Source organism: Erpetoichthys calabaricus, chromosome 7, assembly GCF_900747795.2.
Source record: "Erpetoichthys calabaricus chromosome 7, fErpCal1.3, whole genome shotgun sequence".
Taxonomy (NCBI): Eukaryota; Metazoa; Chordata; class Cladistia; order Polypteriformes; family Polypteridae; genus Erpetoichthys; species Erpetoichthys calabaricus.
Genome location: NC_041400.2, coordinates 182,639,979 through 182,652,156, shown reverse-complemented (window position 1 = coordinate 182,652,156; position 12,178 = coordinate 182,639,979). Strand labels below are relative to the sequence as shown.

The following is a 12,178-nucleotide window of genomic DNA, read 5'->3' as shown; positions in this document are numbered from 1 at the left end:
TTCAGAGAATAGATAAATGGTATGATCTTTAAAACACCCCTTTGACATAATATTCTTTAAAGGTCCCAAAAAAATATTAAACAGGTTAAATGTCTTTGACAAATATTTGGGTCTTTAAATAGAATTTCTTAGATGTAAATTATTATCATCAGAGAATAAAGTAAAGTTGAAATGTTGTATGCAGTCATACCACATTCACATACATAGCTAAGCATGTTGGGGTCCAGGCAGTATTTGGATGGAAGACCACCTAGGAAAAGCTTAGGTTGTTGCTGGAAGAGGTGTTGGTGAGGCCAGCAGGGGGCGCTTACCCTGTGGTCTGAATGTGGATCTCAATACCCCAATGCAGTGACGGGTAGACTGTACTGTAAACCTGATGCCATCCTTCAGATGAGATGTAAAACTGAGGTCCTTACTCTCTTTGGTCATAAAAGATCCCTGGGCATCCTTCATAAAGAGCAGGGTGTATTCAAATATCCTGGCTAAGTTGCCCTCCATGGCCTTGTCATTCTGGCCCCTAATCATCCCCTGCCTCCAACTGGCTCTCTCTGTCATCACTGCACCACCTAATAGCTCACATGTGCTGAGTGTACTGGCACAAGAATGGCTGCCGTCGCATCAACCAGGTGGGTGCTGTACATTAGTGTTGGATGAAGTGGTGCTTTAAGTAGTGAGAAAAGTACTTAATAAATGTAAGGAATTATTATTTTTATTATTATTGTATGCTGTCATCTCTGTAGTGTTGTGTTGGGTATGGATGATTCAGGATGACCTAGTTAAACAGGCAGTCAGTTTCAAGCACTTTACAGATTCATATAGCAAGTGTTTCCCTTACACCCACTCCCACATCTTAAAATGATATCAGACATGGCCCGCCAAAGTCACTGGATATGTCTGACAACATGACCTGCAATCACGGGAGTGCCCAAGACTACGTCAGACCCGCTATGTTTATTTACATGAAGTCTGCGACTTAAAGTAGTGTAATATGACAGGGCCTTTGCCTGCTCTGCAGTCTCGGCAATATTAATAAATCAAAATATTTGATGTCATGTAGGTAGACATGTAGGCATTTTTCTCAAGTTAAACCTGACTTGCAAAGGTACTTTGGTTTTAACATTGTGTCATGCATGCGTATCCGAGGAACACTTCAAGGACTCATCTAAGGTTTGTAACACCCCACAGGGGAGAGAAGGGGCTCCTGCTGTCAGGCTTGTATTTTGTTTTTTTCATCACAGAGTAGATGCCCCTTTAATTCAACTGAATGGATTGCTCTAAAAGGGAGATGCCCTCTAAGGTTGGCGTCTCATTTGGACCCGATTCTTAGAGAGAATGGAGCTCCCAAATTTTTAACGTACAAGAGATTTCCTTTACTTCAGCCACGGAGGCGATGTTTGTTTATTATTGCGCCACTGAGTGCCTTTTTACTTGAGATTAAAAGTGGTGACCCGAGTGGAACCCCAGCACCGAGTTTTCCTTTAGCCTGTCCATAATTGATAATGTAACTACAAAACTGATGGAAATCTGATGAAATGTCAGTCTGGAATTTCTTTTTTGTTGCAGTTAACATACAGTATTCCTGTATTAATTATTCTATACACTCATGTCTGATACCATTTTGAGCAGGATGTCACATGAGGATTGAAAACCAAGGATGATGTGATCTGACAAAAGTAACACAGAATCTCACACTTCAAAAATAATCCTGTACGGTCTGCGTGTAAAGCTCCCCGGCAAAACTAAATTGTGTTTCAGAGAGAGGCAAGGTGTTCTCCCTGCTAGAATTAAACAAGAAAACATAACGCCTTGTGTTGAACCTGTGAATGAAGATGTTTACCAGCTGCAAAATCATGGGGAGAAAGTCTTTGTGCAGCTTACTCTATGCTTTTTGGTGCTATGGCTGCCTAAAATTACAGATTTGCTTTCATTAAAATAAAATCCTCTGTTAACAGATTTTAAATTGCTTTTATTATTTGCTTATTTTTGGGGCTCGGATGGAGTTCATTAGAAAACAGTGAGGCGGATGGTAGCAGCATAACATGCGTACACCCAGCTGCTGCACTGGCACTCAAGGTCGCTCCATAGCTTCATTTGCATGCCTTGCTTGTCTTGCATAGCTTCTGTCACATGGTTTCTTCTGCCCTGCTATTACAGCCCAGCTTGTTGCAGATGTCATCATTTATAAATTAAATTTTCAGGAACCTTTCTCAATTAACCCTGAAAATTTCCACATACTTTTAATGCACCCCTGGACGCCAAATACTTTTTTGCTGCACTTTTTAAGGAAACGTCATAATTTACAAAGAAAAATTTTAATGGAACACATTTTTTTCATGCAAAGAGCAATTACTGCAGCACTGATCACACTGCACTGCCAATGAACTGTAAAAACTATTTAAAAAAAAAAAATACTGCAACAGTCTATTATTATATGTACAAGGTGCAACTGACACCATTGATGGAATTCAACAAATTCAATGCTGACGCGTGCAGTGGCTGAATCTCAGGGACAGTGATGCGGCAGTGGTCATGAGCTGGCTGCTCAACGAATTTACAGAACGGACTGATCAGCTGCAGCGTGCTGGCTGGTTGTGTCATTCAGAGAATGTACGTCACTGAATATACTCTGATCTGGCATGCTGGCAAATTGCATTGGGAACTGACAATAGCCAGTTACGGCGATTTAAGGGTTAAGTTTAATCCTTAAATTTCCAAACCTTTCTGAAAAGAGCACTAGAATGCCTGTGACCACAGACTGGGGTGACGGTTCACCTTCCAGCATGACCCAAAGCATACGGCCAGGACAACACTGGAGTGGTTTTAGGACAAGTCTCGGACTGTCCTTGAGTGGTCCAGCCAAAGCCCAGACTTAAACCTCATTGAACACCTGTGGAGAGACCTGAAGATTGCAGTTTACCATCCAGTCTGACAGATCCTGAAAGGATCTGCCAGGGGGAATGAAATAAACTACCCAAATCCCAGATGTGCAAAGCGTGTGGAAATTTACCCAGGAAGACTAAAAGCTTTATTTGCTGCCAAAAGTCCTTCTACCAAGCACAGAAGTAAGGGTCTGAATACTTATGCTAATGAGGGATTTCAGTATTAATCAATAATTTGCAAACCTTTCTGAAAACATGTTTTCACTGTGTGTATTGAGTACAGATTGATGAGCAAAAATGGCAAATGTATCCATTAAAAATTAAATGTACAGCACAATAAAGTGTGCTGAAAGTGAAGGGGTCTAAATTTTTTTCAGGTCTTAATTCGTATGTCGTTTTATAATGCTCTTGTTTCTAATTTAACTTTTTTTTCTGAATTTGTTCCTTTAACTTCACCCAAATAGTAACAAACAAACAGATACTTCTTTAGGCCGCTATAAATATTCCAGAAGAGCAGCCACCACAGCTTCATTTCCACTTGTGAGCTTAATATCAATCACTGGCTTAAATAACCAGAACATGTCATAATATAATTTGAGATTAAAATGTATGATGTGCTATAAAGTATTGTGATTCTTGATTTATAGAGAAACTGGGTAAAAAATAAAAAAAAATACTTTTGTCTTTTTTTTTTTTTTAGCTGGACATTTTATGCAATGAAGAAATTCTAGGAAAGGACCACACTTTGAAATTCGTAGTTGTGACAAGATGGAGATTCAAGGTTTGAGTCCTTTTTTTTCTAAATTACATTAAAGTTAAATATTTTGGAAGATGCAAAGTTCAAATCATCTGTTTTTATAAATATATCATGGAAGCCTCAGTCATTGTGTTCTTTCTTCCTCTTCATCTTCATGTGCTTCATCACCCTTCTTCATACAGCTTGACCCAGCACCTCCTGTCCAGTCAGACCATTTTCCTTCAGATCTTTATTTACTTTATCCATCCAGCTCTGCTCTGTCATCCCTCGCTTTTTCTTCTCATGTACTTCTGTTCCCATCACTCTTTCCTCATAACATGTCCATACCACTTCAACCTACAGTACTTTCTTAGATATCTCACCTGCTTTTGTTGTCTCACTGATTGTCTCATTTCTTGTTCTGTCCTTTTTTGTAACTCTACACATCCATCTCAACATTCTCATTTCTGTCACTTGTAACTTCTTTTCCTGCTGTGCTCCTTTTCCTACCCATGGCTCAGCTCCATACATCATTGCTGGTCTTACCACTGTCCTAAAAACCTGACCTTTAACCATTTCTTTAATTCTTTGGCCACAAAATACTCCTAATACCTTGTTCCAGTTGTTCCATTCACACTGCACTCTGGGTGTTTTTCTTAGTTCTGATAAGAGTTCATATAATGCTGCTTACTTACTCTTTTATGGAGAAGAGTAATCTAGAGAGTTGTTTTCGATTCGTGTTTGGTTGGTGTTCTTTATTATTTTAACCAATTTTGGTTAATTAGATGTTAATGTCTGTATTTTATTTGTCACCTTATTAAAATTAGATACGTTGCTTCTGCTCTCTTTGTGTACAAGGTTGATGTACACAAAGGTTTGTAATGTTATTTTGTAAGAAATTCAGCAAAGATCTACACTGATGACATACTTCATTATCCGCCCCAACCTCATAATTGATTGCTCAATTTGTCTCACAGTTGACTGTGCAGACACAGCTGTTCAATGCAGGTAGACTAGTAACCGTGGAGTGCATGCGTGAGGATCAACTGACAAGACTAAAGATTTAAATGTGAAATGAAAGTGATGTGAGTGTATCATTTGTTGTGAATGGGGGCAGCACCCAATAAACATCTGGTAAGTGGAAAGTTTGTCTTGGCAAACAGATTGTTGGTGAAAGGGTCTGTCAGAGGCAGAAATGAAGTGTGCCGAATAAAAGATGGATTTTGGCTTGTCAGCCAACAACTGAGGACAGCATTGCTAACAAACAAAACTTATCAGAATGCAAAGATTGTTAAACATTGCACATTTCTTATTCTGCATGAAGATTTAGTCACAGTACCACAAGGAACATGGATACTGTGTCAGGGAGACAATCCCCTTGGCTTGGCCCACCAGGCAAGGCTCAGCCTAAGAAGAGATTCAGGTAAGAAATGAACTTTTGATAAATCAGGGCCTAGAAAACAGGAGATTGCAAATGAACTTAAAGGAGTTGTGTTGAAGAATTCAAAATTGAGCAAGGGCTTAGCCAGAAATTGGAGAAATGTCCGACAGTTGGTCAGGACAAAGTATACAAAACCACTGGGATAAAATTACTCTTTTGTGGCCAGTAATTTTTGTGGCATTAAAAACAGTGTCAGGTATACTGCTCTGACCTCGGACATGTGTCATGCCCACTCCCTGCTCGGTTAAGCCATGAAATCTTTACATACTATACACCAATCAGCCACAACAGTGGCATTTTTTTTATTTTTCCAGGTTTATATGATCTTTTAAATTGACTGCAATCAAATTGTTAAATGTGTTTCAGACTGATTTTGAATTTGTGTGATTTTAAGCTTGCTTGTATTTTGCACACGTATGCTTTAGACATTGCTTTATAATGTAATGAACACCGAAGTAAAACAAAGCTTGGGACTATTTTGTGAGCAGCTACAAAATAAATATAAAAGAAAAATCCTATTTTTCTTCCTCTTCATCTTTTCCACTTCTATGTGGGGTCGATGTGCTTGATCAACCTTCTCCATTCGGCTTGGTCCTGCACCTCCTCACCACTCGGACCCTTTTCCTTCAGATCTTCTTTTGCTTCATCCATCTGCCTCCACCTTGGCCTCCATCACTTTCTCTTCCTCTGAACTTCCAATCCCATCACTCTTTCCTTTTCTCTTCATCACATGTTCATACCACCTTCCTGTATTTTTTTAGATATCTCTCCCACTTTTGTTGTACCTCCGATTGTCTCATTTCTTATTCTGTCTCTTTTTGTAACTCCACACTTCCATTTCAACATTCTCATTTCTGCCACATCTAACATCTTCTCCTGTGCTCCTTTCACTGCCCATTGGTATTTCATCCCATGACTCAACACATCCATAATCAGATCAAAGAGGTCAGGACTTAAAGAAGACCCCTGGTGCAGATCCCCCTCTAACTGGTATCTTGTCTGTTACCCCAGCACTGCTTTTAACCCAAGTCCTCACTCCCTCATACATATCCTGGAGAATCCTCACATACTTTTCTGGTCCTCTTTTCTCTCTCATGCACCTCCATCCCTCTTGACGTGGCGCAGTAGCATAAGCCTTCTCCAAATCAATAAACGCCATATCTTTCTTTCATCTTTCTCTTTTTCTCCATGTTCCTTTATCGGCTGCCTCAATGCAAACACTGCATAAAACCAAACTGCTCCTCCCCTATGGTGGTCTCTTCTCTAAGCCTTCTCTCTTTAACCCTTTTCCAATTATCAGCTTTATTCCTTATATAATTTTCACAAACCTGAATATCATCCAATCACACAGTTTCTCCACCCAACTGGTATTCTCTCCTGGCACCAAGTTGGGCTGTTTTGCCCCCCTCTTGGCTAGATTAGCAAATTTAAAAAAAATATAAATTTGCCTAGCAAATCAATAGCAATATCTTTAGTCAGTGCAATCCTCCAGAATATAATAGGAATCTGCAACCTCTATTTTATGACAGCTGTTTTCTTAGTGTAAAGGAGAAAATTACCCTTCTTTTCAGTAGTGTTATTCCATTGAAGTGTTTTCAGTTTAATAATAAACAGGTTTTTTTTTTTTTTATTTTGAACGTCAGGCCTATCATCCATCCAGATTTTCATTCTAATATTAAAGATCAGAACTGGCATACGCACACAGATACTCTTTTATTCGTATTGTGATCACGGAGTGTGACATAAAATTGTAGTCCCTGTGGAAAACACATGGGGAGAAAGTACAAACTCTACGTAAAGAGCGAGAAGGCTAGGCATCAAACTATTGTCCATTGACCTTGACACAGCAACGCCAATCACCTTATCAACATCTAATTAGCTATGTCACATTACACAAAGTTTTCCAGCAATTTTCAGTCATAGCCTTTATTTACATATTTTTAGCAAAATGCTCCTATGAAGGCCAGTCACATAATACGACATGCCCAGCAACCTGTAAACTGGTGAAATCAAACAGGTTTGATTTTTGTCTTTATTCGTAAGGGGCAACCTCTGTGTACACGAGAACTGACAACCAATGAATGGTCACCCGGAAGGACTATGCATGTAGTGTAAGCAATGAGAAATAAGGAACATGCGTGTTGACACAGACAGAAGAAAAGCTTGTTGGTCTGATGTCTCATTTTTAACATACCATGACAGAACAGAAAAAAGGGAGGTGAGTGTGGCTGAATAAGCCATACATGTTAACCCTTCCTACATCACTGGCTCCATCAGACAGCATGCTATTGGCTGTCACAAAAAGGGACAAGCAGGACTGTGCTAGAAGTCTGGTGCGTGATCAATAAATGTGACATGGCCAACGTTTTTGCAGTTCTTTAAATTGACATAGTCTGGGAATGCAGTCAGCAAATCTGACATACTACCCTAAGTTCTTGTCTATAAGCCGCGGCTTATCTAAGGAAAAAATTTGTGAAAATGAAAAAATAGAATATTGGCTTATACATAAGTCCGGCTTATACAGTAATCCCTCCTCCATCGCGGGGGTTGCGTTCCAGAGCCACCCACGAAATAAGAAAATCCGCGAAGTAGAAACTATATGTTTATATGGTTATTTTTATATTGTCATGCTTGGGTCACAGATTTGCGCAGAAACGCAGGAGGTTGTAGAGAGACAGGAACGTTATTCAAACACTGCAAACAAACATTTGTCTCTTTTTTAAAAGTTTAAACTGTGCTCCATGACAAGACAGAGATGACAGTTCTGTCTCACAATTAAAAGAATGCAAACATATCTTCCTCTTCAAAGGAGTGCGTGTCAGGAGCACAGAATGTCACATAGATAGAGAAAACAATCTCTAGCAAACAAATCAATGGTGCTGTTTGGCTTTTAAGTATGCGAATCACCGCGGCACAAAGCTGTTGAAGGCGGCAGCTCACACCCCCTCCGTCAGGAGCAGAGAAGAGAGAGAGAGACAGAGTTTGTTTTTCAGTCAAAAATCAATACGTGCCCTTCGAGCTTTTAAGTATGCGAAGCACCGTGCAGCATGTCGTTTCAGGAAGCAGCTGCTCAAAAGATAGCAACGTGAAGATAATCTTTCAGCATTTTTAGACAAGCGTCCGTATCATCTAGGTGTGCGAACAGCCCCCCTGCTCAATCCCCCTACATCAGGATCAGAGAAAGTCAGCGCAAGAGAAAGAGAAATGTAAGCTGGGTAGCTTCTCAGCCTTCTGCCAATAGCGTCCCTTGTATGAAATCAACTGGGCAAACCAACTGAGGAAGCATGTACCAGAAATTAAAAGACCCATTGTCCGCAGAAATCCGCGAACCAGCAAAAAATCCGCGATATATATTTAAATATGCTTACATATAAAATTACAATTTAAATGACTGCTACGCGCGCGTGTTGAGTCGGCGACGCCCAGAGCAGAAAGAACGCCCTCCGGCCGTTCCAACCGCGCCATGCGGGGAGTGAGAGAGACGCCAATATCTCACACTCTCTCTCCCCCCTTAAAGAAATTAAATGGGTGCGAGTGAGACCACTGACCTCCCTCCTTTCTATTAGTTATAGGTTATAGTACGTTCGGCTTATCCATGAGTCCGGCTTATCTATGATAAGATTTTATTTTAAAAATTCGTATGATTTTTGGTCTCCGGCTTATACACGAGTCCGACTTATAGACAAGAACCTAGGGTAAATGTCATGTAATGTGAGAAATTGTAATGTAGTACATACTGTATGCACATTAGCGACATCTGCAGGACTGGAGTGTACATGAGCATTCGACATGTCACAACGATCAAGCTGTCAACGTTTTTTGCTTATAAATGCAGTGTTCAGCTTTGCCCAGCTGAAATTTAGCTCCACATTAATTCTTAATCTGCCCAAACTGCCTGACTTTGTATTAATGCTCAATGTAAAATCTTAAACATTAAATGCTGATCGATTGGAATTATATTATTTTCTTAATTTGCTAAGCAATAATTTAGAAAATGTTGAAGCAGATTGTTTGGCAACATAGCATGGTGGTTTGAAGAATGTCCAAAATTTTGTTTTGATTCTCTGCCCTGAAACTGGCTGTCTAGATGAGGGTTGTTCTCTGTGTCTGTGTAAATTATTTTAGTTTTTGCCATGCAAGGGATTGGTGACTGTAAACTTGGATTGGGGTGTGGATGTGATCTCCTGTGGCAGACTTTCAATGATATTACTGGGTAGGATGCAAATTCCTTTGAATATGTAGATACATGAAACTTTGTATGAAATTTGGCTTTTTCTAGAAGCTTACTAAATATATAAATAAATCTGTATGAATATTGTAACAAACAAATGCAAGAATTACTTAAAAAAAAAAAAAAAGTAAAAGTTACAGTGAGGCCTTATCCTGGCATATTGTCATTGGTATAAAGGAGCCCCAGTAGCATTTCCTGACAAACGTCTATTGAGTAATCCATTGGCTGAAAGCCCTCAATGCTTGCATGGCACAGAGAGAATGTGTGTAGCATTGTTCATAATGGCACTCAGTTTTCTTTTCATTGTCTCCTTCATTCCTATCTCCAGCTTGTTGAGAGTTGTCCTGTAACTGAGCATGCCTCCTGTATTAACACAATTAATTCAGTAGTTTGACAATATGGCACTATGCTTTGCAGAGTGAAATTATGTTTTGATTCTCTTCCCTGACACTAGCTGATTAGATGATGGTTGTTTTTTATGTCTATGTTGGATGAAGATGAAATGAACAGTCACAGTGAGGAATTACAATGTTAGAACAATCTCGTTGAGAACAGGCTATTCAGCCCAACAAAGCTTGCCAGTCGTATCCACTGAATTCTTCCAGTCAAGTTTTGAAAGTCATTAAAGTCCTACTGTCTACCACACTACTTGGTCACTTACTCCATGTGTCTGTGGTTCTCTGTGTAAAGACAAATTGCTAAGGTTTTTTCGAAATTTACCCTTATCAAGTTTGCAACTGTGTCCCCATGTTTTTGATGAACTCATTTTAAAGTCACCGTCTCTGTCCACTGGACTAATTCCTTTCATAATTTTTAACACTTCAATCATGTCACCTCTTCATCTTCTTTTGCTTAAACTGTAAAGGCTCAGCACTTTTAATCTTTCCTCATAACTCATCCCCTTTTGCCCCTGAATCAGCCTAGTCGCTCTTCTCTGGACCTTTTCCAATGCTGCTATGTCCTTTTTGTAGCCTGGAAACCAAAACTGCACACAGTACTCCAGATGAGGCCTCACCAGTGGGTTATAAAGATATATTCTAATTGGTATGAAAGTGCCCCAACCGCATTACCTGACACATTTCTGCTGAATAATATATTAGCTGAAAGTCCTTGATGCTAGTGTTTCATAGAGAAAGGATGTGCAGCTTTGCTCATAATGGCTCTCAGTTTTGTTTTCATTTTCTCCTCCACTATCTCTAGTGGGTCAAATTTACATCACATAACTGAGCCTGCTTTCTTATTTAACTTATTAATTTGGTAGTTTGACAACATGGCATGGTGATTTGCAGAATTTTAGAAATTTTGATTCTCTGCCCTAGCACTAGCTGTGTGGATGCTGGTTATTGTCTGTGTATATGTTGACTACCAGTTGTCATTGGTATGAAGGAGCCCTTGTAGCGCTTCCTGACACACTTCTGCTGAATAATTAATTGTCTGAAAGTCCAAAGTGTTAATGTGTCAGAGAGAGGAACTAGTGCTCAGTTTTGTTTTCATTTCCTATTCAACTGCTATCTTCTGTGGGTTGAGAGTGCCTGACTTCATAATTAAATTATTACATCTGTGAGCCTCTCGAAATGATGTTCCTGACCCAGCACACTAAAGCATGGAAAGTTGTAGAATATTAGAAGACTGTCACTACCTACATTAAAGGAACATACTCTCCTAAGAAAGAGGAGTCTGCTCGGCCCTTTCTGTGTTATGAGACCAGTCCAGCTTCTCATTAATGTGGTCCCCCAATTACTTTGCCAGATGTAAAGACTCTTTGCAGTGTCACAGGTGGCTGGGTGTGGTCGGCATTCGGCTGCTTATAAAAGGGCCCGCCTCCCGACAATCAAGGCTGGAGTCGGGTGAGGAGGTGGACGAGGTCAGAGAAGGAGGTGGGCGAAGAGAGGCCCAGTGTGTGTGGAAGAGAAGAGGCTAGTGAAGGACTCTGGACGTTGACAGACTGTGGGGGGTGTTTGGTGGCGGTGCACTTAGTGACTTGTAAATATTAGGAATAAACGTGTGGTGATCGCTGAAAACGTGTCCTCCTGTCAGGCAGGGGTGCAAGTCAATAAACAGTACTTTGGTTTTGCTGATGTTACTTGCAGACAATTCTCTTTGCACCAAGAAACAGTTTTCCAACTGACTCCTCTCCTCTCTGTCTCATCCCCCTTCTCAGTACACCCCATAAGTGAAGAATCGTCTGAGAATTACTGCTAGTAACATATAAATCAAGTAACTCTCTCTCTCTCTCTCTCTCTCTCTCTCTCTCTCTCTCTCTCTCTCTCTATATATATATATATATATATATATATATATATATATATATATATATATATATATATATATATATATGTGTGTGTATATATATATATGTATATATATATATATGTGTGTGTATATATATATATGTATATATATATATATGTATATATATATATATATATGTGTGTGTATATATATATATGTATATATATATATATGTATATGTATATATATATATGTATATATATATATATGTATATATATATATATATATGTGTGTGTGTATATATATATGTATATATATATATATGTATATATATATATATATGTGTGTGTGTATATATATATGTATATATATATATATGTATATATATATATATATGTGTGTGTATATATATATATGTATATATATATATATATATATATATGTATATATATATATATATGTATGTATATATATATATATGTGTATATATATATATATATATATATGTGTGTGTGTATATGTATATATATATATATATATATATATATATGTGTGTGTGTATATGTATATATATATATATATATATATATATATATATATATATATATTCACGGCATTCGAAGTCTGTGTCACAATCTGATTGTATGGGTGGTTACCT

At 38.7% G+C, this 12,178-nt stretch overlaps 1 protein-coding gene across 1 annotated transcript in view; it reads left to right on the top strand.

Moving 5' to 3' along the window:
• The window catches only part of LOC114654937 (polycomb group RING finger protein 3), a 333,228-nt gene that overhangs the window by 300,350 nt on the left and 20,700 nt on the right, over nucleotides 1-12,178 (top strand). Inside the window, exon 9 of the mRNA XM_028805809.2 lies at nucleotides 3,580-3,660. Within this exon, the coding sequence (XP_028661642.1) occupies nucleotides 3,580-3,660 (81 nt within the window). The remainder of the gene's footprint in view (nucleotides 1-3,579; nucleotides 3,661-12,178) is intronic.